Source organism: Astatotilapia calliptera, chromosome 10, assembly GCF_900246225.1.
Source record: "Astatotilapia calliptera chromosome 10, fAstCal1.2, whole genome shotgun sequence".
Lineage (NCBI taxonomy): Eukaryota > Metazoa > Chordata > Actinopteri > Cichliformes > Cichlidae > Astatotilapia > Astatotilapia calliptera.
Genome location: NC_039311.1, coordinates 33,080,792 through 33,107,935, shown reverse-complemented (window position 1 = coordinate 33,107,935; position 27,144 = coordinate 33,080,792). Strand labels below are relative to the sequence as shown.

Below are 27,144 nucleotides of genomic sequence, written 5' to 3'. Positions count from 1 at the left end.
CTAGAGTATTTAAAAGTAGAATGGGAGGCAGAGCCTTCAGTTTTCAGGCCCCTCTTCTGTGGAACCAGCTTCCAGTTTGGATTCAGGAGACAGACACTATCTCTACTTTCAAGATTAGGCTTCAAACTTTCCTTTTTGCTAAAGCATATAGTTAGGGCTGGACCAGGTGACCCTGAATCCTCCCTTAGTTATGCTGCAATAGACGTAGGCTGCCGGGGGATTCCCATGATGCATTGAGTTTTTCCTTTCCAGTCACCTTTCTCACTCACTATGTATTAACAGACCTCTCTGCACTGAATCATATCTGTTATTAATCTCTGTCTCTCTTCCGCAGCATGTCTTTATCCTGTCTTCCTTCTCTCACCCCAACCAATCACAGCAGATGGCCCCGCCCCTCCCTGAGCCTGGTTCTGCTGGAGGTTTCTTCCTGTTAAAAGGGAGTTTTTCCTTCCCACTGTCGCCAAAGTGCTGCTCACAGGGGGTCATATGATTGGTGGGTTTTTCTCTATATCTATGAAGCGCCTTGAGGTGACTTTTGTTGTGATTTGGCGCTATATAAATATATATATATACACAGTATATATATATATATATAAATAAAACTGAATTGAATTGAATCACTCATGTAACTGTGTCACTATATATCAGCATTACCAGGACCTCAGTTTGGTGTTTCAGAGAGCTGCTGATCTCAGACCTGCACAGCTTCTGTTTTAAACACCTGATGTACTCAGCTGCATGAAGAGTGACTGTTGGTTCTCACAAGTATAGTAGAATGCAGCTTTCCGTCCTCATAAAGATAGCTAGACAGGAACGAACACACACACACACACACACACACACACACACACACACACACACACACACACACACACACACACACACACACACACACACACAGCTCAGCTGCTGCTGGGGAGGGTTTTTAAAAAAGCCACTTGATCAGGGAACCAATCAGCAGCTGCCAGCTCTCAAATCAGCAGGGACCTGCAGAGACATTTAAAGGCACAGAACACAGAGAACAAAGTCCAGCCACCATGATACAAATTATGGCGAGGGCCAGGCTGTGACATTGGCGTCCTAGCTACTCGCTGTACTGTTTGTATTGTACCTCATCAGTCTCCAGGTGTGATAGAAGTTGTGTTGCTGGAACTCTGAGCCCATCATCTTCTACTGATCCAGTTCAGGGCTGCCGGGGGTGGAGCTTATGCCACCCCGAGTTCATTTATCTTCATTTCATCTTTATTTCTTTATTTTTATCACATTCATAGTAGACACAACCTCAGAGATACCTGTTACTTTTACTAGAGTATTTTTAATAAGAAAACAAAGACTGCAGTTCTCCTAGTGTCCACTCGAGGCAGCTGTCAGGAGAAATGTGGATTCATTGCCTCAGGTAGGCCGGAGTAGGGGCTCCTTCTCCAGCCAGGAGTATCTGGGCCACAGGCGTCTAAGGCAGAAGTGATCAAAGCGTGTTTGGGGTATGATTGTCCTGTTGTCCCTCCAGCAGAACCTCAGGTTTTCTCTCAGCTGCTCAGGATCAAACCTCAGCACCTGAAACAGAAAAAGACAACCATGAAACTGAAGCTCAGTCACAAATTAAACTGTCAGAGTCAGACGTGATGATCCAGCACTCTGAGCTCTTCACACGGCGGTTCATTCAAAGCCTTTCAGCGCTCACGCTGTGGTGGATGCAGTCTGGGGCGGGCTGGAGGAGCCGGCTGGCTGATAGTGAGGAGGAGGAGCAGTGAAGGTACCTGTCTGTTCTCCATGTGCAGGGCGACGGCGACGTGATCCCACACATAAAACTCTGGGTGCCTAATCGGCCCCCGAGCGTCCATCTGGTTCTCGTCAGGTCCTCGGATCAACTCGTAGCTGAGAGGACGGGCAGAGACACAGAGGTCAGAGGGCGCTTTTAGTCTCTCACTGGAGGTCATTTCCACATTTACCTGTGTGATTCTTACCTGTGTGATTCTTACCTGTGTGTCTTACACATGGCCTCCGGTCTCCAGATGAAGCGTCCGTCTCTATAAGTGCAGACGGCGTCCGGGTCATCATCAGGGAGCAAAGGAAACCTTGAGAAGAGCAGCTGATTGGCCGGGCTGTGGACCAGCACAGAGTACTGCACTTCCTGTTTGTACAGCGAGGTCTTGAACACCCTCATGATGGGCGGAGCTCCAGGGCAAAACTGGGGACGATAACAGAAGTTTCAGTTTTACTTCCAGAGACAGAAAGAGTGACGCGGCACAGCGAGTTTCGGTCGACGCGCGCTTTGAGTCACGACAGCAGCTCGCTGTAAACGAAGGATGGAAGTGCCCTGTTGTTCGGTGTTGTCAGGAATGTTGTGATTACACTTTATTTGAGCTTTAACTGAGAAAAGAATCTTTTAACAATCTGCAGGTTTTGTCTGCGAGTATATTTGAACCATCATCAGCTGAGTCTGGGTCTGTTCCAGTCGGCTGATGTTTGTGTTTCCACCTGAAATATTTACTGAGTCCATGTAAGCTGAATGAAAAAAGCACGTTCTTCAGTTTGTGACTAAGAATTTAATATTACAGTATTCAGTGTTTTAACATTATGGAGAAATATAAATATGCATCATTCAGAAACAGTCCCAGGTTATTGTTTGCAGTTTTTTACAGGACTACTTGAAGTTTTAAAATATCTAAATGATCCAGGATGCAGATATTTGAATACTAGACCCTGTTTCATGTTTCTGGTAAGACCCACCAGTGCCCATATGGAAAAGAAATAGTAAAAACTTCTATGATTTACTCATGAAAGTGGCCACTTTCTCATTACTTTCATATATTGTTTTAGTAAGTATCCAAAACATACAAGTTTCATTATATAATCTTTCAAGGGATCTTATATCTGTTTTCACTCTTGTATGCTTTTCATACAAGTTTCACACAAGACAGACACAAACTTTATAAGATTTATTCATATCTTTTCCATGTGGGTGAAACTGTCAGGTTTCTGTTGTTAACAGTGTTTTAGATATTCATGTTCAAACTCTGCCTCTGAAAAGTGTTTGACATGAAGTTCACAGACATCTCTGACTCTTTTATGGTGCTCACGGGCAGTGATGTCAGCTCTGTGAATGCAAACAGTCATTTAAACGTAGGATTACCTGCTCGCTGTAGGCCGTCAGCACCTCCTCCAGAGGAAACCTGAAGCGGTACGAGCCCAGTCTCGACCTCCTCCTGAAGGCTGGAGAGGAGGCGAACTTCCACAGGAAGCTCTCCTGCTCTGCAGCCTGCTCCTCCATCCGGTCTGGGTAGGTCTCCTGCAGGAGCCTCGTCTCAGCCGCTTGGATCTCCTCGGGTCCCACAGCCAGACTCCACCACACCAGGGAGAGATGGCGAGGATCCGAGGAGCCTCCACGAGGATCCTTGAAGCCTCTGTCCTTCCGGATCCCACATAGCCCCCGTCGCTCTGTGTCATGTTTCAGGTGAGACACGTAGAACTCGGGTCGGGGGTAGTCAGGGATGTCTTCTTTGTAGAGGTACTGGTTCTCCAAACCCTGACGCTCAGCTGTACTTCTTAAATCATTCAGCCGCACATGCTGACCCTCTATCAAATGTTCAGGATAGTTTCGGCTGTTTGTCTGCGTCTGCATGATCATGGAGGGTGAGCTGAAGAGAAGTAGTCTCTGATATCTGACGGGACACACTTTTATTCAGACCCCACCCAGTCTCACACGCACACGCACACACACACACACACACGCACACGCACACACGCACACACACACGCACACACACACACACACACACACAGCGTTCTGGTTTTGGTTCATTGACTGCACGTCTTGCCTGAAGTTTCAGTTTGATTCGTCTTCAGATGTTTGAGGTTTGTTGTTGTTTGTTTGAATTCTGCTTCATCACCGAGGACCTGCTGTCATGGTTTTGTTCAGTGAACCTAACCGACCTTACATTTCCATAAAAGGCTTGTCTGGTGTATTTCCTCTGAGTTGTAGGAAACGGTGTGATGTAATGAGACAGGAAGTGCGGGTGCCAAACTGTTTCTGATGTCACTGTGGTTTCTTCCTCCTTCACTTGCGTCCGGGCTGAGCAGAATTCACCCGAGGCCGATATGAGCCGGACGTTCGTGCTGTGATGGAAACCATCAGGGTCGTTTTACTGAAACATGTTCACCTCTTTCTGCTTATTGAACTTGAACAGGTCATTTAGACCTGACCCAACGCTCTTCTTCTCTTTGTGTTCTCGTGTTTCTGTTTCATGATTAAAAAATTTTTTATTAACACTCTTGCCAACAATAAAAAACGTTACAAAAACAAGCTGCGCTCTGACCCCAGCGCTCATCAGAAGTGTCTGCTTGTAAAAACATATCCATCCATCAAAGTCAGGTCACCTGCAGGCTGAGCCGTATTCCAGACTTCTGAGGCCTTCCTAACCAGACCAGCAGGTTCTGGTCTCACTCGGGGTCTCCTGCCTGGAAGACCTCCAAAGGGAACCACCACCTCAGTCTGCCAGTACAAAGGTGCTGTCCGCACCTTAAAGCCCAAACAGCCCGTGATGTACAGAGCCGTTATCATCTCAGGACAAGTCTGAGTCAGTCCTGACGTCCTGAACCAGACAGCATCTCTGCCAGTGTATCTGCAGAGGTTCCCCCAAATCTTCAGGCTGTGTCTCCTTCACAGACGAAGGTTCGGTCAGACTCAGGAGCTCCTCAAAGTCCTCTTTCCACCCTCGACAATAAATCGAGTACATGTCAGCTGTTCCCCTGCACGCCCTGAGAACTTCCTGAGCTCGTGGACAGAAGTTCTTTGACGTCCAATGAAAGTCCTTCCTAAGGGGTCTCAGATCCGACCCTGACCTGTCAAGTATTTTGCAGGATTTAACATTTTCACCCCTGAAGTCAGCAAAATAACATTCATCTGTAGTGTAAGCTGTCAGATCACTGGTGTCAGCTGGTGTCCACCTGTATTTAGTTTGGAGGAATCAGTGAGTGAGTGAAACTCACTTCTGTCTGATGACAGTGATACTGAGGCAAGCTGTTGAAAATATGCTGAACTTTCTGTCAATATGGACTGCTGTTAGCTGCTGTTAGGTTCTGTTAGCTTCTATTTGCTGCTGTTAGCTTCTGTTTGCTGCTGTTAGCCCCCATTAGCTGCTGTTAGCTGCTGTTAGCCTCTTTTAGCCTCTATTCGCTGCTGTTAGCTTCTGTTAGCCTCCATTAGCTGCCGTTAGCTTCTGTTAGCCTCTATTCACTGCTGTTAGCCTCTACTCGCTGCTGTTAGCCTCTACTCGCTGCTGTTAGCCTCAGTTACTGAAACTGTCTCTGAAGTGGATCTAACTATGTTTGATGTAAGGATGGAATCAAACTGTTTATCTGAGACAAAGTGGGATTTTTAGGACACTCGAGCCAAACATTAGCTTTTGTTGTTTAGCTGGCTCTTTGCTAGCTCTCCGAGGTCATTCAGGGCTCATTAATAACAGCAGTTTGAGCTCCTTCAGGTGAAGTAACTTCATTTCCCTCCACTCCGGAGAGCTGAGGCCCGTCAGGTTTTATTTTCCACTGATATCCCTCACTTGCTCTAAAACTACGTCTTCTTATGTATTTATAGTCTGACTGCAAAAGGTGACTGTGAGAAATTATTTCAACATATTCTGTTATGGGGTAACCAGGTCTCACAGCAGGAGGTGAAAAGGATTGTTAAGCTCTAATTTAACGTAATTAAAGTTTACTGTCTTAAAACGATATGAAAAATATTTTATTTGGCACATCCACAAAGACAAAACACTCCTGATAACAGTGAAACAGGAGACATCAAAGGAAAAGAAGCTTTAAAGGTTAAAACAGTTCATTTCAATACTGCTCATTAATAATCAGAATAAAATCAGAATAAAACCTGACCGCAGAAACATCATTAGCATCGTTATTGAATCAGTTACAGGAGACATCAGAGATGATGTGCTTTTTCATTTTCACTTCCTCAGTTTCATCTTTACACAGGTGCTGGCAGCTGATTGGCTTAAATGGTCAACACTGACAGGCTGTCGGTGCTGCATTGGGTCAGGTGAGAACTGGGCCCATAGGTGTGTCTGTGGGAGGGGCTACACAGAGAAAATCACTGCTGATTGGCAGATGCAGCACTCTGATTGTGTCCACCATGGAAATGATCCTCCTGTTAGTAACGCTGTGCAGCAGTTGGTCTGCACGAAGGCAGAGGCGGGTCCTCACCAGCAGGTGGAGACGCGGTGATGCTGGAGTCCTCGTGGACACAGTTTTCCAAACTTCAGAAGGTTCATTTGTTCGGTCACTCACACATTCCTCTCATGTGACCAACATCTCTAAAGTTAGAGATATCCTGTCTCAGAGTGACGCTGAAAAACTAGTTCATGCATTTATTACTTCCAGGCTGGACGACTGTAATTCATTATCATCAGGAAGTCCTAAAAACTCCCTGAGAAACCTTCAGCTGATCCAAAATGCTGCAGCAAGAGTCCTGACAGGGACTAGAAAGAGAGCAGATTTCTCCTGTTTTGGCTTCCCTTCATTTTCAAACCCTCACAGACACACGTGTGTCTTGAATGATCTTCGTGAGATCGGCACTGTTGGGATTTTTTAAAAAGGCTTTTGGATCGTTGCACAAAATAAATATTCACAATTTAAACATTCGCAGTCGGCTACAAACAAACTGCATTTTCAAACCTGCTGACGTCAGGATGGGGGGAGACTTCCCATGATGCATCATGGAAGCTAAACTGGGAGGTGACCTCCTCACTAAGGCCAGCAGGTGTCGCTGTGCTGGGTGTTCTGGTGCATTTATCGTACGCCACACTCCATCACCTGAGGGTAAACAGTGTAAACAACATTAAAACATCACCCAGCACTCAGACGGTGCTCCTGATGGAGTAGACCTCCCCTCCTTTAGCCATGACCATCCTCGCCACGGCCTGCACCAGATCGTAGACCTGCTGACCATCCCAGTGGTCCGGGTTGTTGTTGAGGACGTGGTACCTGTAGCCCACTTTGAAAAGCAGCTCAGGTCCTGTCGCCCGGCGCTGTCTCTCGATGTCTGGAGCCGCCGAGTTAGCATAGGTGTAGAGGATCCTGGTGTACCTCGACACGTCCATCCCAAAGAACTCCTCCACCTGCCTCATGGTGGCTAGATTTTCCACGGTGGAGGACCCCACCCTGGTGACCAGCAGGACAGCGTGGGGCCTCAGCATGTTGACACATGTGGAGATGTCCCTCTTCACGGCATCGTCTGATGTTTCCGAGAGACCGGGAGTCTCAGCTACGGTCACCTGGTGGCCGAACACCCACTCGCTCTGCCAGCAGCACGATGACGTCCCTGAGGAGAAGATTCCACCAGTTTACTCTGAACATGCTCCCAGTTTGAGGCGTTTGACCTCCTACACTAAGCTAATGTTAGCCGTGTAGCGGAGCCAAAGGGGCTGGGGCTAAATCAGTCCACAGACGGGTTAGCCTTACCTGAGGATGGACCGCCTGGACTGAAGGCAAGCCTTCCTAGGATGGCGTTCCCAGTGGAGCTCTTCCCCACTCCAGGCCTCCCAACAAGAACCAGTCTGATGTCGGACACTGAGATGGAGAAAGTCTGCTGTTAAAACGAGATTTAAAGGATCATTTTAAGCTCCGTGTTTCCTGTTTCTGTGGGTCTGAGATGAAACGACAGACGCTTTAAAGTCGTCATCGATATTCTTCGTGATGTCACACAGCCCCTCCCTCACGCTTTAAAGGAAGAGTGCAAAGCACCAAGGACGGCACGACTTGGACTTGCTTTCTACAGAAACTCAAAGATCGCTGTACCTCACACTGGGAGGGGTCACAGTCTCCAGTGTGCACATGTGATACCTGTGTAACGCTGCAGGAGCGAGCGCTCCTCCTCCAGGGGGAGGTGCCAGCCCGGCCACAGGCATTTAACCAAGTTTGTAGCGTCTTCGAAATCATCGAACTCCTCCTCGTCGTTTCTGGCTGTTACTTCCTCCGGCCAACAGAACTTGAGGTTCTGTCTCAGGCGGTCAGCGTCAAACGTCAGCACCTGAAGGATCAACAGGATGTTTTTAAAGGAAACCTGCAAACATCTGAACTCTGACGGTACACCTGCAGGAGTGTTGCGTTCAGGGACAGTCGGAAACTTTAAGGCTGAGAGAACACGTGTGAACCTACATGATCACAACAAATAATCATGTTTGAGGTCCTGCAGTCAAACATAAACCAGCTTCTCAAGCATGAAGCGCCAACAGTTGCAGTTCCTCTGACGCCCAGCAGAGGCAGCAGTGAGTCTCAATAGATTAGGGGTTTGCCCATTTGCCCACTTGAAGTGCTGTGTGACTTCCTTTGAGAACCCTCTGACATCAGTGAGAGAAATGGGTTCTTTACATGGTGAGCTGCTGTCCAAAGCTGAAGCTATCGAAACGTTTGCTGAAGTTTTCAACCAGCTTATCAACAAAGTCAACAACAGAGGACATCTCCCCGAACCTGTTCCTTCACTGTTGGGAAGTGTGCATAGTCTCCTTGCAGGAACACTTCAGGTTTCCTCTGAAAGCAGCGGACAGCTGTCATCGGTTCACAGATTGGATCGTCTTTGCAGCTTCAAATTCAGTCCATTCAGGTGTGAAGTGATAGCAACCAAAAAGGCCACAATATCCATGTTTCCCATCATTAAAAAAGAGAGAAAAGTTTGGTGCTTCCTGACTTTCCAGCTCTTCGTGCTTTGTCTCATGGTGGCGTTTGCTGGAAGAATGAGCACGTCTGCGTCAGTGCAGTCTTGAAAGTTCTATTTTCGGTCTTTACTTTTCTCGCTTTTGAAAGCGCCATCGTTGTTGTACCTCTTGTGACTGCCTGTATCGTTAATCGTCTCGCTTGTTATTCGCCTCTCACCGTCTCTTTCCTCTGTCTGTCGGTGTCTGCGATCTCCTTGAATGCACAGATTTGATTGGCTGAGTAGCGTCACATGGGTGGCTTAACTCGCACACAATTGGTTTGTCTGTTCCCTGGTCTATTAATGCAAGGTAACATTACCGCTTAAAATTCAATCGCCTCGTCAAAAGTATTTTAATATTTTGTGAAGTTTAGGTCCGGGTCCGGCCATAGATGTTAGAACCACAGCAGAAACAAACATGTTTACAGCCTGAAACACATCTTTAGAATTCACCTGTTTAAATTGCATTAAGGCTTATTAGGGGCGTGGCCTCTTTGACAGGTGGACGGTGACACGGTCTTCACAGACTGTTTGACTAAAGTGTTGTTTTTTCACCTGTCTCGAGCAAAGACTATTGGATCATCTATCCATGGAGGAAAAATGAAAATATGAAGAGAAACAAAGAATTTGGGTCCATATTCTGCAGCAGCGACGCCGCTCCCGCAGCTCGGACTCATGACCATCTACCTGCATGCTGCAGAGGATCGCTCACCTCACCACGCTGCCAGGACGAAGCCTTCATACAACCTGTGGATGCAGACTGACAGGCTACGAAATCTTCTCATAATATGAAATATATATTTAAAAAAACGAAGACAAAAATGTTCCTTTTCTAACTCAACATGCTTCAGGTGTAAAGAGTGATGAGGAGGAGCTACCCGTCTGTTCTCCACGTGCAGGGCGACGGCGACATTGTCCCAAACATAAAACACTCGTCGAATCAGCTGCTGAGCATCCACGTGGTTTCCATCAGGTCTGTGGGTCAGCTCGTAACTGTGGGAACAACGCACACGACTGAGAGGCTGGGAAAGTGGAAACACGCCAAACTGTCAGGAAGCGGCTGTGAGAGGAGCCAACACACTCACTGACACACACAGACACACACACAGAGATGCACACTGACACACACAGACACACATAGATGCACACAGATGCACACAGGGCAGACACAAGAGGGAAATACTAAATAATCAAGGAGCTAAACAGGGAACATAACTGCTGAGCACTAATGAAGCCAAAGAAACATCACAAGGAAACAAAATGCTGGTGAGAAGGACCCAGAACCCTGAAACCTTCAGAACCTGCAGCTAAATGTCCACAGGACCGGATCCACGCTGACACCACGCTGCACCCACAGCTGCTGCAGAAAGCAAAGACCTACACGAGCACATTTTTGGGATGAAGCTTCCATATCTCCATCTATCACATCAGGATGAAGAAGCAGGCAGACGGCATCAATGAGAGCAGTACACACTCTGCACATGCTCTGTGTCAACCCGTGTGATTCTTACCTGTGTGATTCTTACCTGTGTGATTCTTACCTGTGTGATTCTTACCTGTGTGATTCTTACCTGTGTGATTCTTACCTGTGTGATTCTTACCTGTGTGTCTTACACATGGCCTCCGGTCTCCAGATGAAGCGTCCGTCTCTATAAGTGCAGACGGCGTCCGGGTCATCATCAGGGAGCAAAGGAAACCTTGAGAAGAGCAGCTGATTGGCCGGGCTGTGGACCAGCACAGAGTACTGCACTTCCTGTTTGTACAGCGAGGTCTTGAACACCCTCATGATGGGCGGAGCTCCGGAGCAAAACTGGAGATGATAGAAGCAGAAGACTCCAGCTGTTACACGCCTGCAGTCACTAACCTGGTGTGGTGGATTTGTGCACAGCTGTGGTTTTACAGTTTCCACTCATCACGGGCACAGCTCCTTCTGGACTTCTTTTCACGGGGTGGACGATCGCACAGCAGACGAGAGCAGGGTGCACATGTTTGAATTTATTTTCGATTTTCTCCGACGCACACGGGGTCAGACGAGTGCTGAGGTTTGAGAGCTTCACCTTCAGCTTTCACCGCTGTGGCCAAACGGCTCAGTCTGTGTCGTCTCACCATCGACTTGGTTGTTAATAACCCCTGAGACAGGATGGTGCATGCGGACATGAAGGGCACCAGAGGAACAAAGGTAGTTTACCTGAGCTCTGAACACATTTCTTTCAAGGGTCAACGATCTCACCAGCGGCACATCTTAACATTAACATCACAGCCACAGCACATGTCAACAGAAAATCCCCTGGTGGATCTAAACCTCCTTAAATAGATGCAGACCACACCAGCAGAAAGTCCACCTACAAATCAACATGTACAGTGAGCTGCAGCGGTTAACACACGCCACATCTGACTACAAAGCAGTTAAATAAGATACAAACTAACTAAATCAATTCAAACTACAGACTCAGATTGCTCCCCCTCAGCTCTCATCCAATGGTTTATCCCACTGACGGTGGATAATTAGGGAATTCCCTCATCATGTGCACTCCAGCAATCTAGCCTTCAGGAAGTTGACCTCAAAAGACAGAGTGGTTAGTGGACTTCAAAATAAAAGCACCCAGCACCCTCACATTTCAGCAGCACTCATTAAAGACTCAGCTGAGTGTATGCGTACTCCTCATCCTGTGTGGATCAGAGATGATTTGTTTGTTAATGTCATTAAAGACGTCTGCTGCACAGTCGCCACCCTGTGAAAGAAGAAATCCTTCACAGCCCAAAATGACCTGACATCCATGACGTGATGATGGAAGTGTTGTGTCTTCCTGTGGTTCCGTTAATCTGAACTCGTGTTCATGCTGAGTCTGTTAATCACACTCAGTCTTTCTGCTTCACTCTCTCACTGAACTGTTGGGCCCGTGTGCTGACAGAGGAGTACCTGCTCGCTGTAGGCCGTCAGCACCTCCTGCAGGGGGAAGGTGAAGCGGTACGAGCCCAGCCTGGACTTCTCGCTGAAGGCCGGAGAGGAGGCGAACCTCCACAGGAAGCTCCGCTGCCTCGCGGCCTGCTCCTCCGTCCGGTTTGGGTGGGTCTCCTCTAGCAGCCTCGTCTCGGCCTCCTGGATCTCCTCGGGTCCCACAGCCAGACTCCACCACACCAGGACCTGCCTGTGAGGATCCCCGAAGCCGTCGTCCACCCTGATGCAACATAAGCCCCGTCGCTCCGTGTCGTGTTTGACACGGCTCACGTGGAACTCGGGTCGGGGGTACGCAGGGATGTCTTCACTGAAGATGTACTGGTTGTCCAACCCATACCTTTGAACTTCCTGTTTCAGATGGTTCAGCCTGGAGTGCTTACAGTACAGGAAGTGCTCTAAACGTCCTCTCCTGTTTCTCTGTGTCCGCATGATCACAGGTCCATCCGAGTCTCTGTGGTGGAGCTGTTCCTGCAGACGCTCACGTCTGCCTCTCTGCTCCAACGAACGCTGCGAAGCACAAAAAGTCATCATCAGCGTCAAACTGAGGATTAGACGAGTCTGAGAAGCTCGGCTGAGTCAGAAATCAGCAGCTGGACTGGCGGTCGCACCTCTGCGGTGGTTTGGAGTACTGCAAAGTCATTTCCTGCCTGGTTGCAGTGTGTCCTACTCTCAGTGATCTCGCTGCTAACAGGTGCTTCTGTGTGTTTGTGCGCACGATGTCTCACTTCCTGTCTCGTTGTTTAAACCCTTGTTGGTGCCTTTGAGCCTTTTTCCGTCTCCGTGTCCCTGCAGTGTCTCTGTCTCTTTTTGCTTTTATCATCGTTGTTTGCTCTTTTCCATCATGCCGAGTCTGCGTGGACTGTGTTGCTGGTGCTTTGTGTCCACGTTTGCTCTTTTTTGTCCTTTCACACACTTTTGTGTCTTTGTTTATTCTCTGTTAGCAGAGCTGCCCTGTGCAGCATTTATGGCATAATACTTTTAAGGGAGAATAAAAAGTCGACACATACATCGCATTCCTGACGGAGGACTCTACCACAACCCCTCTCCAGTCCATTCACAGAGTCATTGCATGGTAAGACATAGATAGGATGTGGGCGGGGCCTTTTACCGTCATTTTATTGAGACACAAAGTACAAACACCTGTGGACACATAATCCAACATTCTCAGTTACTCTTTGTGTTGCTGTGTTCAGTGTTTGTTCTTTGTCAGTCAGTTACTTTGCAGTGAATCTGTCGTGTTTCTATCATAAACACATTTTCTTTACCTCCATGAAGCACAGCAGCAGGGCAGGCCTGCCCCTTCAGTCCTCCGGCAGGTGGCGTGTTGGTTCCACAGCCGGCATGAGTCACGGGGGATGAGTTTTCCTGCTGTTCTTTCAGAGTCTCAGCGGATCCACGGAGTCATCCCTGCGTGTCCGGCTCGGTTTAAAATCCTCCCAGCGGCTCCCGGACACACCGCACATGCGCAGTAAACTTCCTGCAGCTGTCACAGCTGGAGTGTGACAGCTCGGTCCGGCTGTCACCTGAAGACTCCACGGTGCCGTGTCAGCTGCGCCTGTGGGCGTGGCCGGCTGCGATATGAACTCTGACCTGTAAACAGGCAGATAACAGCTGATGGCGTCACGTGACTATTCACCCCGTGTGAGGCGCCCCCTGCTGCAGAGGCAGGCACCACACACACACGTGAATTTACAAAACGCGTAATAAAAATGTGAATGCATCGTGGTCAAATGACGTCACATACTAGACACCTGTAGCAGTGAGCGACCAGCTGTTCCCATCACGTGCTGTCGCAGTGACGCAGTGATGTCATCTCACTGCTTTGTTTAATAAAGATTTAAAGACCTGCCGCTGTTTTTACACGCTTTAGGTTAAAGACTTTTATTTTGAAAGATGTAATCAACGGAAGTTATTAATGTTGTCAGCAAAGGAGCCCTGCCACTTCCGGTTAGAGTAATCATTAAACTAAGTTAAATAGCACGTATGAAGTGTGTGTGACGTTAAAACGGTGCGAGGAGCTTTAGGTGAGGCTGGAAAACTCTTTGTCCGGTTTAAAGCTCGTTTCCGGTCCCAGCTGCCGTCAGCCACGTCAGAGGACCGCACCTGTTCAGGTAAGACAGCCCCAGAACTCTGTCAAAGTTTAAAACTGATGTCCTCTGCCTGCTTGGATCAGCATTCATGCAGCACACCAGACTACGTTTAAAAAAACGTCACGTTTTAAAATCCACACTCGGTAACACTGATCAATGCTGGCTCCGTGGACTCGGATGTTTCTCTGCAGACCAGACTCCGTTTAAAAAACGTCACATTTTACGGTACTTGAACCAGTGGCAGAGACTGATGCTGGCTTCCTGACGGCTCGTGAGGCCAGTGACCTTCTCTGCAGTTCTGTATACACACTGCACCAAACTCCATTTAAATTCTTCTCATTTTTAATACCCGCCTCAGTAACACAGGCTGATATTTGCCTGTGGACACAAACAGGGCACCAAACCACTGAAATATCTTTTGAAGTTAACTGATGTTGTAGCACCGCAGTGCAAAAATCCCTCGTTGGAAGTAATCAATGCGTGTCACAGGTTTAAAAATGTCTCAGACTAAAGCATGTTTGGATTACAACCACAAACTCAGGAGCAGTAGAACCGAATCCTAAAGACGAGCTCGTTTCCATCCTTTGCAGGTGGTGTTAGTCTCACCTGTCTCAGGCTTGAAGCTCTCCTGTCTCCAGGATGCTCCAGGGGCCGTACGGCGACCCGGACCAGGGCCGGCTCCTCATCCGGCTGCCCTTCAAGATCTTCGCCGTGGTGACGGTTCTGCTGCCGGTGACCGGCTTCATCGCCTGCATCATCGTCTCCCTCATCTACCACTACGAGGACACGACGCACGCACACTGTAAGGTAAATGTGCAAGCACGCAGACGCCAGCAGGAAACGCGTTTATCTGCACAGACGTTAAAGAAGATCACTCAAAGTGTCTTTTATTTTGAAATTAGAAGCAGTAAAACATTCTAAATGTCTGTAATTCTTCATGATACAGACAAAATGATGTCACTTCCACCTGGCGAGGGTCATGACCTTTGTATCACCTTTGAATCGTAGTGTGGTGTTTGGTTTTAGTCGTCTCTTTAACCGGCAGCGTTTATGTTTGACCTTCAGTTAAGTCAGTTTGCACGGCGCCCAATCACAGCAGCAGTCGCCGCAGCGCTTTAAATCATCAGGACGTACAATAAGACAAAGAAGACCGAGGAAACCCAGCAATCATAATCTCATCCGTATAGTGATAATGAAGGCATTCTATTCTATTCTATTCTATTCTATTCTATTCTATTCTATTCTGTATGACCCCCTATGAGCAGCACTTTGGTGACAGTGGGAAGGAAAAACTCCCTTTTAACAGGAAGAAACCTCAGACAGAACCAGGCTCAGGGAAGGGCGGGGCCTGTCGAGGAAATCTGGGCTTTAAACGCGTGTTAAATGTTCAGCACTTCCTGTTTTTAACGGCGTGCTGTAGCAGGAGAGGCGTTCTCCTGCTACAGAGGGCGGAGTGACTTTCAGAGTTTCTTCTTCCAGGTATCCAACTACCTCCCGTCCATCAGCTCCTCCGTCGCCCACGTGCCGGAGCGCTACATTTGGCGTGTCTGCATCGGGCTACACTCGGCGCCGCGGTACCTGATGTCCTTCGCGTACTTCAGCTTCTACCGTGGGCGCTTTAGCGGTCGGGAGCGGCTGCTGAGCGGGCTGGCGCTCCTCTGCAGCCTCGCCGAGAACACCGGCCTGCTGCTGCTCACATACGTGTCGTCCAAAGAAAATCACCGTGAGTACGCGGCGGTCAGCTGACCGTGAGCGTCAGACGTCTCTAATCTGAAACGTTGATGACTGTCTGTCTCCGCAGGTTACCATGACAATGGGTTCAGAGTGTTCACAGGGAGCTCGCTGGTGCACATGCTCATTACATGCCGGCTGTGGTACGTGATGAAGAGAAGCTTCGAGAGCGCAGAGGTAACTCGACCGCCGTCGGGTCCTGTGTGTCACCAGGAACAGAGATAACGCAGCTGTGCATCCGTCACACGACGATTAAATCTGTGAACGTTGGAGTAACGTTACAAACGTCACTTTAAGTTCATCGCTCTCCTTTTATTATTTAATTGTAAACGATCTGCAGAGCTGTTAATCCCACGCTGTGTCCTTCTCAGGAGGACGTATCCTATCGTCGGAAGCTGCGTCTCTTTGTTTTAAACGCCGCCTGTTGTTTGGCTTCCTGCTTACTCTACAAACGCCACAACGACCGCTGTGAACCTGGAGGTAAGTCTGACTCGGTCACGTTTATAACCGGGTTCAGAGGGACTTCTGTCTGCAGGACGGTTCCAGTCTTTGAGACCAGAGGGAGCACAGTCCTCAGCCTGTGTCAGACCGGGCTGCTCTGCGTTAGTTTGGGGTTTGTTAGGATTACAAGAGGCTGTGGGTGGTGCATCAGCAGGATGATGGGGTATCAGGACAGTTGATACGTGCTCCTGGTACAACAGCAGCGAGTGCTTGCTCCGTATTCCTGGTGTGTGTTGGACTCTCGCCCTCGCCTGCCCCTTTGCTCTCTACCCTCTCTATCTTGGATTTCGGCATACTACTCTTTATTTTGTCTGTGAAGGTTCTCAGTCATCCAGGTCATCGTAGTCAAAGGAGCTTGCAAAGAAAAGCGTCTGGACTTCTTTAAGTTGCTTGAAGACGTTTCACCTCTCATCCGAGAAGCTTCTTCAGTTCTAAGGTCAAATGGTGGAGAGTCCCAGATATAAACCTAGTGGGAGTTTCCCCCCACAGAGGGACAAAAGGACCCCCTGATGATCCTCTAATCACCTGAGCCAAGGTGTGAAACTGGGTGTGGGTCCCAATCAGCCAGAGTTTCGGGTGTGTTCATTGTGAAACCTGGCCCCACCTTATCATGTGAATTCCTGAGGTCAGATGGCCCAGGATGTGAGTGGGCGTTAAGGCGTCTGGGGAGGGATCTCAAAACTGGATTATAGATGGCAGACAGTTGGTGTCATAAACCCCGCCTCTGTTCAAAGATGGTCGCTCACCTCAGGAATTCACATGATAAGGTGGGGCCAGGTTTCACAATGAACTCACCCGAAACTCTGGCTGATTGTGACCCACACCCAGTTTCACACCTTGGCTCAGGCGATTAGAGGATCATCAGGGGTTCCTTTTGTCCCTCTGTGGGGGGAAACTCCCACTAGGTTTATATCTGGGACTCTCCACCATTTGACCTTAGAACTGAAGAAGCTTCTCGGATGAGAGGTGAAACGTCTTCAAGCAACTTAAAGAAGTCCAGACGCTTTTCTTTGCAAGCTCCTTTGACTACTCTTTATTTCTTCATATTACGCTCATTGGGTGGCTGTGCATTATTAACATATGACCAGCAAACACCCCTGGACCTCCGTTTCTCCTATTCACATCGCTTCGATCTACAGCCAGACTGCCCCGCTGGCCCTCCCTGCCTACCCCCTTTCATCCTGTATAAGAAACGATACAGGAGACGTGTTAAAGGAGTGGCTTCCGTGTGCTTACCTTGAAGCACGGGCTACGGTTTACCCATAGGCCTCTGGGGACTTGCCACGCTCTTTCCCTGCTTGGCCACCAGTGGCTTTGCTCCGTCTCACAGCAAGCTTACCCAGCGCCTCCAGCGGCATGCCTCCCTGCTCGGACCTGGATCGCCTCGTACAGACGTGGTGTCAACCACAGCGACCTCAGAGCCCTGCGACGCGCTGCTGCTGATGCTGCGCCCTGGACACGGATGGCTCTTTTCAACGTCAGGTCGCTGGTAAACAAGACCTTTTTTCTGCCACGAGCCTTGGTGCTCTTTTTTTTGACGGAGACCTGGATTCGCCCTGGTGAGTCGCTTCCCTTTTCGGAGCTTCTCCCCCCAGATTGTGTCTTTTTTAGCTCCCCGAGGCTTTGGTCTCTAAATGTAAATACAAAGTCCGACAGCTACCCTCTCCTTCCTACCTCAGCTATGAGGCTCAACGTCTGGAGATGACGTGAACTTCTCTGTTTGTTGTGGTTTACCGGCCACCTAAATATAATAACACTTTTATTCACGAATTTGCTGACCTTCTTGGTTCAGTTATGTTTAAATATGACTGTGTGCTTATTGTTGGTGATTTTAACCTTAATATCTGCTGTAACGATGATCCGTTAGCCAAAGATTTCCCTGCATTAACCAACCAGCCCACGCCAGGGGCCACACCCTCGATCTGGTTTTCATATGGCTTGGACATTAGCATCAAGGATATAAGCAATGTTGGGATTTCTGATCACTTTCCTGTTGTCTTTGATGTTAACTTCTGAACTTCACCCTTCGTGCCTTCACGTCGCAAGGCGCGTTGATAGTTTCCTCACCGACGCTGTTGGTGACCTGGGGGTGTTTCTGGATAGCTCGTTTAAATTCAACAAACAAGTGTCTTCTGTTGTCAAATCTTGCTTCTGTTAATTGCGTCTTATTAGCAAGGCCAGACATTATGTCTTGCACAGGGACCTGGAAAGCTGATCCACGGCTTTGTGACATCTAGGTTGGATTATTGCAGCTGCCTTTACTTCGGTCTTACCTCTACTCTCCTCCATAGACTGCAAATTGTTCAGAACGCGGCTGCTCGTCTCCTCACGGGTGGTGGGCGGCGTGTCTCTATCAGCCCTGTCCTTGCTGACCTGCATTGGCTTCCCGTTAAGTATCGCATTCAATTCAAAATCCTGCTGCTCACCTTCTGAATCATTAACAATACAGCACCAAGCTGCCTCACTGAGCTACTTACACCCCCACTAGAGCACTAAGATCATCTTCCCAGTCACTCTCGGTGCTGCCGAGGTCCCGGCTGAAGACTAGAGGTGACCGAGCGTTTGCCCACCCCCATCGCTGTCCGCGAGTCTGATTCCATTCAATCCTTCAAACCGCGGTTAAAAACCAGCCTCGCCTTTTCTACCAGTTAATGCTTGTTTGTTACTTAGTTTAACTCTTATTTCTATCTTTGGTCCATTCTTAACTACTTTTAATCATTTTAATTTTTTTTATCCTTTACACATATTGTTCTTTTATGCTTTTATATGCATTTCGTTGGCTTCTGTGTTTTTAATGCCATTTAACCTGCTACCATGTTGGTACTTTGCCACAGCTTCATCCTCATCAGGGCTCTAGACTAACGTTTTGCCATGGGCGTACCGGTACGCCTAACTTTAAAAAGTTAGGCGCACACAAATTTTATAATAATTGATATAATATAATGTGTTTTTCTGGATACACTGTGCTTTTTCAGCATTCAAAGATTGATGACACCGTGTCAGAGCTGGCTATGAATTTCAGAAGGATCAGGCCTTAACAGAAAAGTTAGCAATAGTTCTTTTCCTATTACAGCTACATCCACGTCTGTCGTGCCTAGGCTGCTCATAGGGCTGGGTATCATCACTGATTTCTATCATCCATTCGATTCCGGTTTTCAAAGTCCCGATTCGATTCAACTTAGCCTCAGACAGTCAGAAATATTATAATTCTGATCATTTATCAGCACTGACTTCATCAGAATTGTGAACATCACAGCAGATGCCTTTGTGTGAAAGTAACTGAGAATAAAACAGAAAAGCATGAAGGAGATTTTCCTGGTCTGGCTTTTTATAGCAGATAACCTTAAAAATATTCTACAATGTTCTGCATATAAAGTTTAAATTTCTTCAGTACTGAACAACAGAAAAAATAGGCTTTCTTGTCCGAGGTCATTTAAGTGAAAAAGAAAAGAAAAAGACAGCAGCCACAGCGCTGTAAACAACGGTAGACTGGTGGGTAATAAGCCAATGAATAATACAGAAAACAGAGATTGGAGACGGAAACTGTTCTTGAAGTACAGAGAGATAGAGAGAGAGCTGTGCATGGAGTGTGATTTTAATAGTCGTGGAAGCAAAACAGCAAAATTCATGATGACATTGATCAAATGTGAAGCGCAGTTTGCTGCTTCTTTTGCTGCTGGCTCGGTGAATTTTGGTTGGAGAGACAAAACCTGCAGCTCAGAATCAGCACAAAAAGACGTAAACACAGCGCGGACCGGACGCATCAGGATCGCTGAGCTCCGACAGCGTGTCCGTCTGCGGGCCGGCGGGTGAGAAAGCCGAGAAAGACAAAGCTGATTCTGATGCGTCGGTCTGTGTTTACGTCTTTGTGTGGAGTCCGTGTACCTGCTCTCATCTGCTGTTTGGTTGTTGTTGAAATGGTTTTGTGAGCTTTAATCTGAGAATCTGGCGTTTCTGGCAAAACAGTTATATTTAAAAGTCGATTCAGGATTTAATGAATTGATATCGCTTTATTCAAGCTACTCACCTCCCACTTCCACCTGCACTTTCAACTGGACCAGAGAGGTCCCGCCCCTGACTATCTCTGATTGGTTTAGTCCATGATAGGGGCAAAATGTGTGTCTGTTGCTGACCACAGGGAAGCTTGCAGATTTTTATTTTTTTTTTTTTGCTACCCGAACAGTTGGTCGCACAGGTGCAACCAAATATTTTTTTTTTTAGTCGCACCACTGAAAGATTTGGTCACAAATGCGACCAAATTGGTCGCACTCTAGAGCCCTGCTCCCTGTTACTGATCTTACTCTTTGCATGTTAAGCACTTTGGTGCACCACTGGTTTTTAAATGTGCTGTATAAATAAAGTTTGTTGTTGTTGTTTGATGCTCTGATGCGACCTGAGTCACACTGTGCGTCCGACAGGATTTCAAACAGGTTTGATTTTCTTACACCCATACGACTGATGATCGGGTGGTCGTGGGGTGTTAATCGCTTCTCGTTACCCCAGGTATACTACACGATGAAGTGAAACTCGGCCGATCCCCAAAACGACTGAAAAATCGTCTCAAAATGGGCCAAAACTCGCTCAGTGCATGGCCAGCATTAGAGAGGTCACATGGTGCCTCCTGGAGGAGGTGTTTTGAACATCTCCTACCAGAGGGAGGTCGTGAATCAGACCCAGAACCATCTGGACATCAAGTCTTTCAGCTGGTATCCATGGAGACGGACTCTGGTCTCTGCTGCAGACGAGCAGGTGTTTGGTTGGTTCAGTGGTTGGTTTGCTCGCGGATGCGTTGTGCAGCCTGGCCCAAACTTCTCATTGACAGCAGTCTCAGCCTGAGCACAGTTTAGACGTCACCAGGAAGTGCCACGACTTACACTTTGATGCAGCGCTGCAGACCGGAGCGACCTTCGTCTGGAAGCCTCACGGAGACGGTGTGAAAACTGATTCTTCATCGCTGCTGTAACTCGGATACACTGACCTGTCTGCTCTGTCTCTCCAGTCTACACCTTGTTCGCCTTCATCGAGTACCTGATGGTCTCCTCCAACATCGCCTTCCACTTTACGGCTTTCTGGGACTTTGGCAGCAAAGAGCTGATCGTGGCCACGCCGCTGATACGACACTGAGCTCCGCCCAGAGAGTTCTTCTTCTATCGTTGCTTTTAAACACCTGGGTTTAAAGTCTGTGTCAGTGCCTGCGTCCATCTTCTGTTTGCAAGCTGCTGGAGCGTTTTTAATGCGGTTATCTGAACAATCATACGGCTGCTGTGCGGCTAGTGCTCCACCAGAAGAAGAAGTCTGAGCTCCAGCAAAACAAATAAAACCTTCTTACAACTGAAAATAAAATCAAAGTTTGTTAAATGTTATATATTACAAATGTTATAGCTGGGAGTCGTTGTCCTGTCACGTCAGCTTTTAAAACCTTTTCTTAAATGTTTCTTACATATTATTCTATTTTTCTGTTTACAGAGTTTTTCCTCCGTCACTGTGACACACGCTGCTTTAAACATCTGTCTCTGTTTCTCTGATAGATTCATGTTCTGCTCCTTAATTAAACCAAAACGCTGAACTGTTGGTTTATGGCTGCTCTTCATCTTTATTGTCCACTGACACACTCTGATAGAATACAATAGAATAGAATAGAACAGCCCTTTATTGTCATTGTACATGTACAACAAACTAATGAGAGCTCCACGCCACTGTGCAGGAGTAAAAACAGAATATAAATACTAAAGACATCAGGAATAAACTGCAAACAGGAGAGAGACGCAGAGTCAAGGGCAGACAGGTGGTGGGCGGGGTCACCTGTGATGGTTCACCTGACACAGGAGGAGCTGGCGATGGCCTCCAGGGTTGGCAGTGATGTTTTGGGTGGTGACCCTCTGTGCAGCCTTGCTGTTCTCAGTCGAGGCCCCAGAGTACAGCAGGCAGGAGGAGAGCATGGTCTCCACTGAGGAGGGGAGAAGGTCAGCAGCAGCTCCTGGTCCAGGTTCTTCTTCCTCAGGACACGGAGGAGGTGCAGCTGCTGCTGGGCCTTCTTTACCAGGGTGATGGTGGTGTGGGTCCAGGTGAGATCAGCAGAGATGTGGGTGCGTAGAAACCTGAAGGTGGAGACAGATTCAACCTGTTCTTCAGTTATAGTGAGAGGGGGTGGAGCTGTCTGTGCCTCCTGAAGTCCATTATCAGATGTTCAGCTTCAGGTTACTTTCTGAGCGCCGGTGGGACATGTTCTCTACCTCCACCCTGTACGCCGTGTCATCTCCATCAGAGACGGGCCCAACCACGGTGGTGTCATCCTTATACTGGACGGAGACGTTGGGTGGGTGACAGCTGCAGGCGACAGGAAGACTTTTATTCTGAAGGACGTGGTTACCGGAAGTAATAGTTTGTTGTCGTTACCGGAGCGTGTCTGTGTCCTCCGGTGAAATAACCGGTAAACTGTATTATAAACAGCGTAGACAGTGTGCGTGTGACATTAAACGGGTGAGAGCAGCAGCCGTGTGGCGGGAAACGGACGCTGTTACAGGTGTGGAGCGGCGCTTCCGTCACAGTCACGGAAGTTGTCGGCTAACGTTGCTAGCTGCTGCGATTAGCTGGGCTGACAGGATTAGCTCCGGGGCTGAGGACACCGGCGGGGGGCTCGATGGCAGCGGGGAGGAGCGAGCCCGGGGAGCCGTGAAGGTGAGTCTTGTCACCCGGCCTACCTGCTCACAGCCGCACGTCTGCCACGTCAGAGGACTGCGTCACCTGTACAGGTGAACAGGGACGTGTTCAGAGCGCAGACACGAGTAACGGGACCGAGCTTTTTACGTAATGTTTCTGTGCTGTGGGTGAATTTCTCTGCAGAACAACAAACAGTATTAAAATGTTCTCCGTGACCGACCTGTGCAGGTGACCTTTAACCCCCCGCTCGTCAGCACTCGATGACCTGACCTGATGCCTGGTTTAAACATGGTGAATATTCAGTTTTCAGTGCACGGTGTGATCCAGAGCAGCTGGTGGATTATCCCCACAACCTCAGAGGCTCGTGTGTTTGAGGTGTCAGCGAACAAACAGCAGAAACCGCAGATAGCTCTTAAATGTTCAACCTCGGTGACATCACCACAGCGGGAAAACTCCTGGTGTGTTTACCTGTTTATGGCTCCACCCCCCCAGGATGCTCCAGGGGCCGTACAGCAGCCTGGACCGGGACCGGCTCCTCATCCGGCTGCCCTTCAAAAGCTTCGCCGTGGGGACGGTTCTGCTGCCGGTGACCGGCTTCATCGCCTGCATCTTCATCTCCCTCTGGTACCACTACGAGGACGCGACGTACACGCACTGTAAGGTGAGTGCTGATGGCGAAGGACACGTCAGCAGGAAGCTGCTGATTTATTGAAACCACAGCCAGCTGACGAGTCAAAATGTGCATTTCAGGCTTTTCAGACTCACGCTGAACGTCTGGGTAGAGCATTACCTGGTGGTGGTGCGGTGATGACGCTCCCACGCCACACCGCAGCCTCAGGTGTCATCAGGACCCGCCCACCTGATTCACCTGAAGTCATTTTTCTTCCAGGTGTCCAACTACCTCCCGTCCATCAGCTCTGCCATCAGCGGTGTGCCGGAGCGCTACATCTGGCGCGGCTGCATCGGGCTCCACTCGGCGCCGCGGTACCTGGTGGCCTTCGCCTACTTCAGCTTCTACCGTAGCCGCTTCGCCAACAGGCTGCGGGAGCTGCTGCTGAGCGGGCTGGCGCTCCTCTGCAGCCTCGGCGAGAACACCGGCCTGGTGATGCTCACGTACGTGTCGTCCACGGAAACCTACAGTGAGTACGGCGCGGTCAGCTGACCCAGGTCCTCCAATCAGGAGTTAGCCCTTCAGACGTGCTGACGGCCATTTGTCTCCACAGGTGTTCATAAGTACGGGTTCATCACGTTCATAGGGAGCTCGCTGGTGCACATGCTCACTACGTGCTGGCTGTGGTACGTCATCAAGAGACACTACGTGAACCCAGAGGTAACCCGCCCTGTCAGCGTGCTGTGCGACCACAAACGTCAGTCGTTGTCTCGTTTAGTCGTAACAGATGAGCTTTAGTCCGCGCGGTTTCTCAGGCTCAGTGTTCGTTTCCTTTACCAGCTGTTCGAGGGAAACGTAATGAATTAGTTTAAAATGCCTTCAAAGCTTTCTGTAGACAAACTGCTCGATCAGTCGGTCGCCGCGAGTTCAGAGTCCTGATGTTACAAAGCTCTGTGAGAGGATCAGTCTGTAAATGTTTATGGGGGTTTGTTCAGGTCTTTGAAGAGTTCTTGTGGTACTTGAAGGCATCATGAGGGTTCCCATCGCGCTGCGAGCGTCCTCGTCCACGTCTGTGGAGGATTTCAGATCCTGACGGTGGTTCGTGTTGTTCCTGTTGGGGTTGAGGACGAAGGATCAGGTAGTCGGTTCTGTCTCTGTTTGAGGCGGTCAGGTGGTTCAGGAGGTGGTTTTGGTGCTGCTGGTGAGGCTCCACATGTACCTCAGAGCATTCCTGTTGTTGTTTTGAGGAGGATGTAAGGATACGCCCGTAGGCTCTGTGAGAACGTGATGTAGCTCTAGAAACACTAACACATGCCAGCTGTGGGCGTGGAGCTCTTTCAGGAGTGTTTCCTCCGTTCTGAGGTTCTGTGCAGGTTTGGAGGCCTTCTTTGTTCCAGGAGTCCTAGAAGATCTGGGGTTGGTCCTGTCAGCACCTGAGGCAGTTCTAGGAGTGAGTCCTCCTGCAGCCAGTCCCGACTTTAGTGAACCTGCTGAGATGTGCTTGTAAGGCTTATTATGGTCTGCAGAACCTTCTAGCATTGCTTCTGTTTTGGTCGCCCGTGCTGGTGACCTCTGTGTGCGTGTAGCGTCTTTCTGAAAGCCTGTTGGTGCTCAGGGAGAGTTTGGGATACTTGGTGGGTTCCTTCGGTTCTCGCGGTGGTTCTGTGGTTCCTCGGGAGCTTCAGGGCTCTGCAGGACAGTTTGGTGTCAGACAGTAACATCCACCTCTGGTCACATGGAGCCAGTTTGTCTCTTTGTCTTTCATTTCTTTGGTAGTTTTCCATAAATCTGATGTTGATTTTGCTCTCTGTCCGTCTCAGGAAGTGACATCATATCGCTGGAAGCTGCGTCTCTTCCTGTTCAACATCAGCTGCTTTGTGATCGCCGCCTACTTCTTCAGACGCCACAACAAATACTGTGAAGCAGGAAGTAAGTGCCGCTCTGCTCTGTGCTGCTGCCCTCCGTGTCTCACGCCGTCTCCGTGTCTCACGCCGTCTCCGTGTCTCACGCCGTCTCCGTCTCTCCTCCAGTCTACTCCCTGTTCGCCGCCTTCGAGTACCTGGTGGTCTTCTCCAACATGGCCTTCCACATGACGGCCTTCTGGGACTTCGGGAGCAAAGAGGTGACCGTGGCCACGCCGCCGGAGGACAAACGATACTGAGCAGGAGGGGGCGTGGTGTTTCTACAATTTCTGAACTCAAGCGCAGAGAGAGGAGTCTGATGACATCATTCCAACGACACCCTGACCTTCGGAGCGGGACGGCGTGATGGAGACGTGGACCAGAGTTCTTCTTCTTCTCTTGTTGTTTCTCTAGTGCGCCTGTGTCTTTAAATTGTCAGAAATGATGCGTATTGATGATGTCATTGATGATCAGCCTGCTGTGATGATGTCACACTTGTTTGTTTACAGAAACAGCTGATCAGGGTTTTAATGGTTTTATTTCCACACAGATGAAAACCATCAGAGACTAAATAAATGTGATGATGATGATTTCATGGTGGTGTTCTTCATCCTCGTCACCTGACGTGTTTAGTTTATAAAAAGAAGAAAAGCTTTTCCAAAGTGGACGACGAATAAACGCTGAAGGAGAAAGTGTTGGAAATGTAAAGAAATAAAAATGAACCTTTGAGTAAAGAACAAAATGTTTTGACAGAAATCAGAGGCTGAGACGGTCTGAGCATGTGCAGAGGATGGAGGCGGAGCTGCAGGGCGGGGGGAGGTCCTCAGAGGAGGTTCATGGCTGCAGTGTTTGTAGCTTAAACAATCCTGCAGCACACAGGAATCGTTTTAGTTCCACAGGACGTGAAAGCTGCGCGTCGGTTGGAGGCTCACAGACTTACATTAATGTTCGCTAACTACTGACAGAATCACTGAGAGGAAAACACTGACACAATCTCACTGACGTGTGTTTGTGTCGTGATCAAAGCGCTTCCTGATGAGTCCAGGCTCCTGTGACCCCTGGAAGGACAGAGGTCATCGCGCCACGTCACACTGGTTATAATACGTTCTGTCATAAATGGACACAGTGGAGTGGACAGCTCACCGCTGCAGCTCTACACTGAGCCTCTCACACTGTTTACTTTCACTGTCCTTATTTTCCTCTGAGGGATCGATTCTGTCACGAGTTAGCCTGAGTCTGTTAGCCACAACCAACCAATCACATGTTCACGTTTGACAGATGGATCTATGAACATGTTTTAAAGCTTTATGCACTGATTTGTTAAACCCAGCTTCACAGACAGTTACAGCTGTGTCAGTGAGGGACATTAGCCTTTGTGTTCAGCGTTTCACGTCCCCTTTAATATAGTAGATGTTTATTTAACCATAGTTGTTCCGTTCTCTCAATCATTTTAATCCAATCCCTAAAATATTCCCCAAAACCAAATTGTTGTAGAGTCTCAAATATATAAGACCAATCTGATCAAACGCTTTCTGGGCATCCAGAGAAAGTACTGCTGTTTTAGCCTCTTTTCCATAACCTGAGTAAATTGTATTTAATAATAAACGGACATTATTAAATGACCATCTACCAGGAATAAATCCTGTTTGATTAGGACGTATAATTGTTGAAACATGTTTGCTCAATCTTGTAGCTGAGGCTTTGGTTATGATTTTATGATCACAATTTAAAAGAGCAATGGGTCTATAATGTGCTGGTCGTAAAGTGAGGTAACCTTTTATTTTTAGTAATTTACCATCCTAAGCATGAGAGGAGTAATTGTCATTACCGAATCCATCGGGGCCAGCTGTCTGTGGGAAGGCTTGGATTGTTCCTAAAAGATGGTTTTCAGAGACAGGGAATCGGTTTCATCTCTCAGGGCTTCATCTGATGGGGAATAGATAATAGATCGAAGAAGTTGCTAAAATCGCTTTGAGAGGATTTAATTTTCCTAG

General features: G+C 48.4%; 4 protein-coding genes across 9 annotated transcripts; 2 read left to right on the top strand and 2 right to left on the bottom strand.

The window, feature by feature from the left end:
* Positions 1 to 1,282: 1,282 nt before the first annotated feature.
* On the bottom strand, positions 1,283 to 6,361 carry LOC113031048 (uncharacterized). Its single transcript, XM_026182905.1, has 4 exons — positions 3,134 to 6,361; positions 1,980 to 2,188; positions 1,758 to 1,875; positions 1,283 to 1,554 (listed from the first exon to the last, which is right to left on the bottom strand). Exons 1-4 carry the CDS (start codon positions 3,626 to 3,628, stop codon positions 1,393 to 1,395), a joined length of 984 nt encoding a protein of 327 aa, XP_026038690.1. The 5' UTR covers positions 3,629 to 6,361; the 3' UTR covers positions 1,283 to 1,392.
* Positions 6,362 to 6,481: 120 nt separating this feature from the next.
* Positions 6,482 to 12,985, bottom strand: LOC113031034 (uncharacterized). 2 transcript variants are annotated; one of them, XM_026182880.1, is made up of 7 exons: positions 12,923 to 12,985; positions 11,619 to 12,164; positions 10,300 to 10,508; positions 9,577 to 9,691; positions 7,849 to 8,035; positions 7,468 to 7,575; positions 6,482 to 7,327 (listed from the first exon to the last, which is right to left on the bottom strand). In XM_026182880.1, exons 1-7 carry the CDS (start codon positions 12,926 to 12,928, stop codon positions 6,864 to 6,866), a joined length of 1,635 nt encoding a protein of 544 aa, XP_026038665.1. In that variant the 5' UTR covers positions 12,929 to 12,985; the 3' UTR covers positions 6,482 to 6,863. The 2 variants fall into 2 exon arrangements, with proteins under 2 accessions (XP_026038665.1, XP_026038664.1); XM_026182879.1 differs by lacking the exon at positions 12,923 to 12,985 and having other exon boundaries at positions 11,619 to 12,208.
* Positions 12,669 to 21,550, top strand: LOC113031056 (post-GPI attachment to proteins factor 2-like). Of its 4 annotated transcripts, none has more exons than XM_026182925.1 (6): positions 12,669 to 12,729; positions 14,338 to 14,554; positions 15,227 to 15,470; positions 15,549 to 15,655; positions 15,850 to 15,958; positions 20,979 to 21,550. In XM_026182925.1, exons 2-6 carry the CDS (start codon positions 14,387 to 14,389, stop codon positions 21,101 to 21,103), a joined length of 753 nt encoding a protein of 250 aa, XP_026038710.1. In that variant the 5' UTR covers positions 12,669 to 12,729; positions 14,338 to 14,386; the 3' UTR covers positions 21,104 to 21,550. The 4 variants fall into 4 exon arrangements, with proteins under 4 accessions (XP_026038710.1, XP_026038712.1, XP_026038713.1 ...); XM_026182927.1 differs by having other exon boundaries at positions 12,675 to 12,729; positions 14,386 to 14,554; XM_026182928.1 differs by lacking the exon at positions 12,669 to 12,729 and adding an exon at positions 13,319 to 13,768 and having other exon boundaries at positions 14,386 to 14,554.
* A 112-nt stretch (positions 21,551 to 21,662) lies between these two features.
* LOC113031054 (post-GPI attachment to proteins factor 2-like) lies at positions 21,663 to 25,745 on the top strand. 2 transcript variants are annotated; one of them, XM_026182922.1, is made up of 6 exons: positions 21,663 to 22,295; positions 23,132 to 23,300; positions 23,529 to 23,778; positions 23,863 to 23,969; positions 25,070 to 25,178; positions 25,280 to 25,745. In XM_026182922.1, the coding sequence occupies exons 2-6, from the start codon at positions 23,133 to 23,135 to the stop codon at positions 25,408 to 25,410; spliced, it is 765 nt and encodes a 254-aa protein (XP_026038707.1). In that variant the 5' UTR covers positions 21,663 to 22,295; position 23,132; the 3' UTR covers positions 25,411 to 25,745. The 2 variants fall into 2 exon arrangements, with proteins under 2 accessions (XP_026038707.1, XP_026038706.1); XM_026182921.1 differs by lacking the exon at positions 21,663 to 22,295 and adding an exon at positions 22,302 to 22,657.
* Positions 25,746 to 27,144: the final 1,399 nt, after the last annotated feature.

What these genes read in the sequence shown, in the direction of transcription:
- LOC113031054 (XM_026182922.1), top strand. Translation starts at nt 23,133, where the DNA reads ATGCTCCAGGGGCCGTACAGCAGCCTGGACCGGGACCGGCTCCTCATC. An exon ending in GACACTACGTGAACCCAGAG is followed by an intron (nt 23,970 to 25,069) that starts GTAACCCGCCCT and finishes TGTCCGTCTCAG; the next exon opens with GAAGTGACATCATATCGCTG. An exon ending in CAAATACTGTGAAGCAGGAA is followed by an intron (nt 25,179 to 25,279) that starts GTAAGTGCCGCT and finishes TCTCTCCTCCAG; the next exon opens with TCTACTCCCTGTTCGCCGCC.
- LOC113031048 (XM_026182905.1), bottom strand. Translation starts at nt 3,628, where the DNA reads ATGATCATGCAGACGCAGACAAACAGCCGAAACTATCCTGAACATTTG. An exon ending in TGACGGCCTACAGCGAGCAG is followed by an intron (nt 2,189 to 3,133) that starts GTAATCCTACGT and finishes TATCGTCCCCAG; the next exon opens with TTTTGCCCTGGAGCTCCGCC. An exon ending in GCCATGTGTAAGACACACAG is followed by an intron (nt 1,876 to 1,979) that starts GTAAGAATCACA and finishes CCGTCCTCTCAG; the next exon opens with CTACGAGTTGATCCGAGGAC.
- LOC113031056 (XM_026182925.1), top strand. Translation starts at nt 14,387, where the DNA reads ATGCTCCAGGGGCCGTACGGCGACCCGGACCAGGGCCGGCTCCTCATC. An exon ending in GTCGTCCAAAGAAAATCACC is followed by an intron (nt 15,471 to 15,548) that starts GTGAGTACGCGG and finishes CTGTCTCCGCAG; the next exon opens with GTTACCATGACAATGGGTTC. An exon ending in CGACCGCTGTGAACCTGGAG is followed by an intron (nt 15,959 to 20,978) that starts GTAAGTCTGACT and finishes CTGTCTCTCCAG; the next exon opens with TCTACACCTTGTTCGCCTTC.
- LOC113031034 (XM_026182879.1), bottom strand. Translation starts at nt 12,188, where the DNA reads ATGATGACTTTTTGTGCTTCGCAGCGTTCGTTGGAGCAGAGAGGCAGA. An exon ending in GCTCCTGCAGCGTTACACAG is followed by an intron (nt 7,576 to 7,848) that starts GTATCACATGTG and finishes TCTCCATCTCAG; the next exon opens with TGTCCGACATCAGACTGGTT. An exon ending in TCCAGGCGGTCCATCCTCAG is followed by an intron (nt 7,328 to 7,467) that starts GTAAGGCTAACC and finishes TCTTCTCCTCAG; the next exon opens with GGACGTCATCGTGCTGCTGG.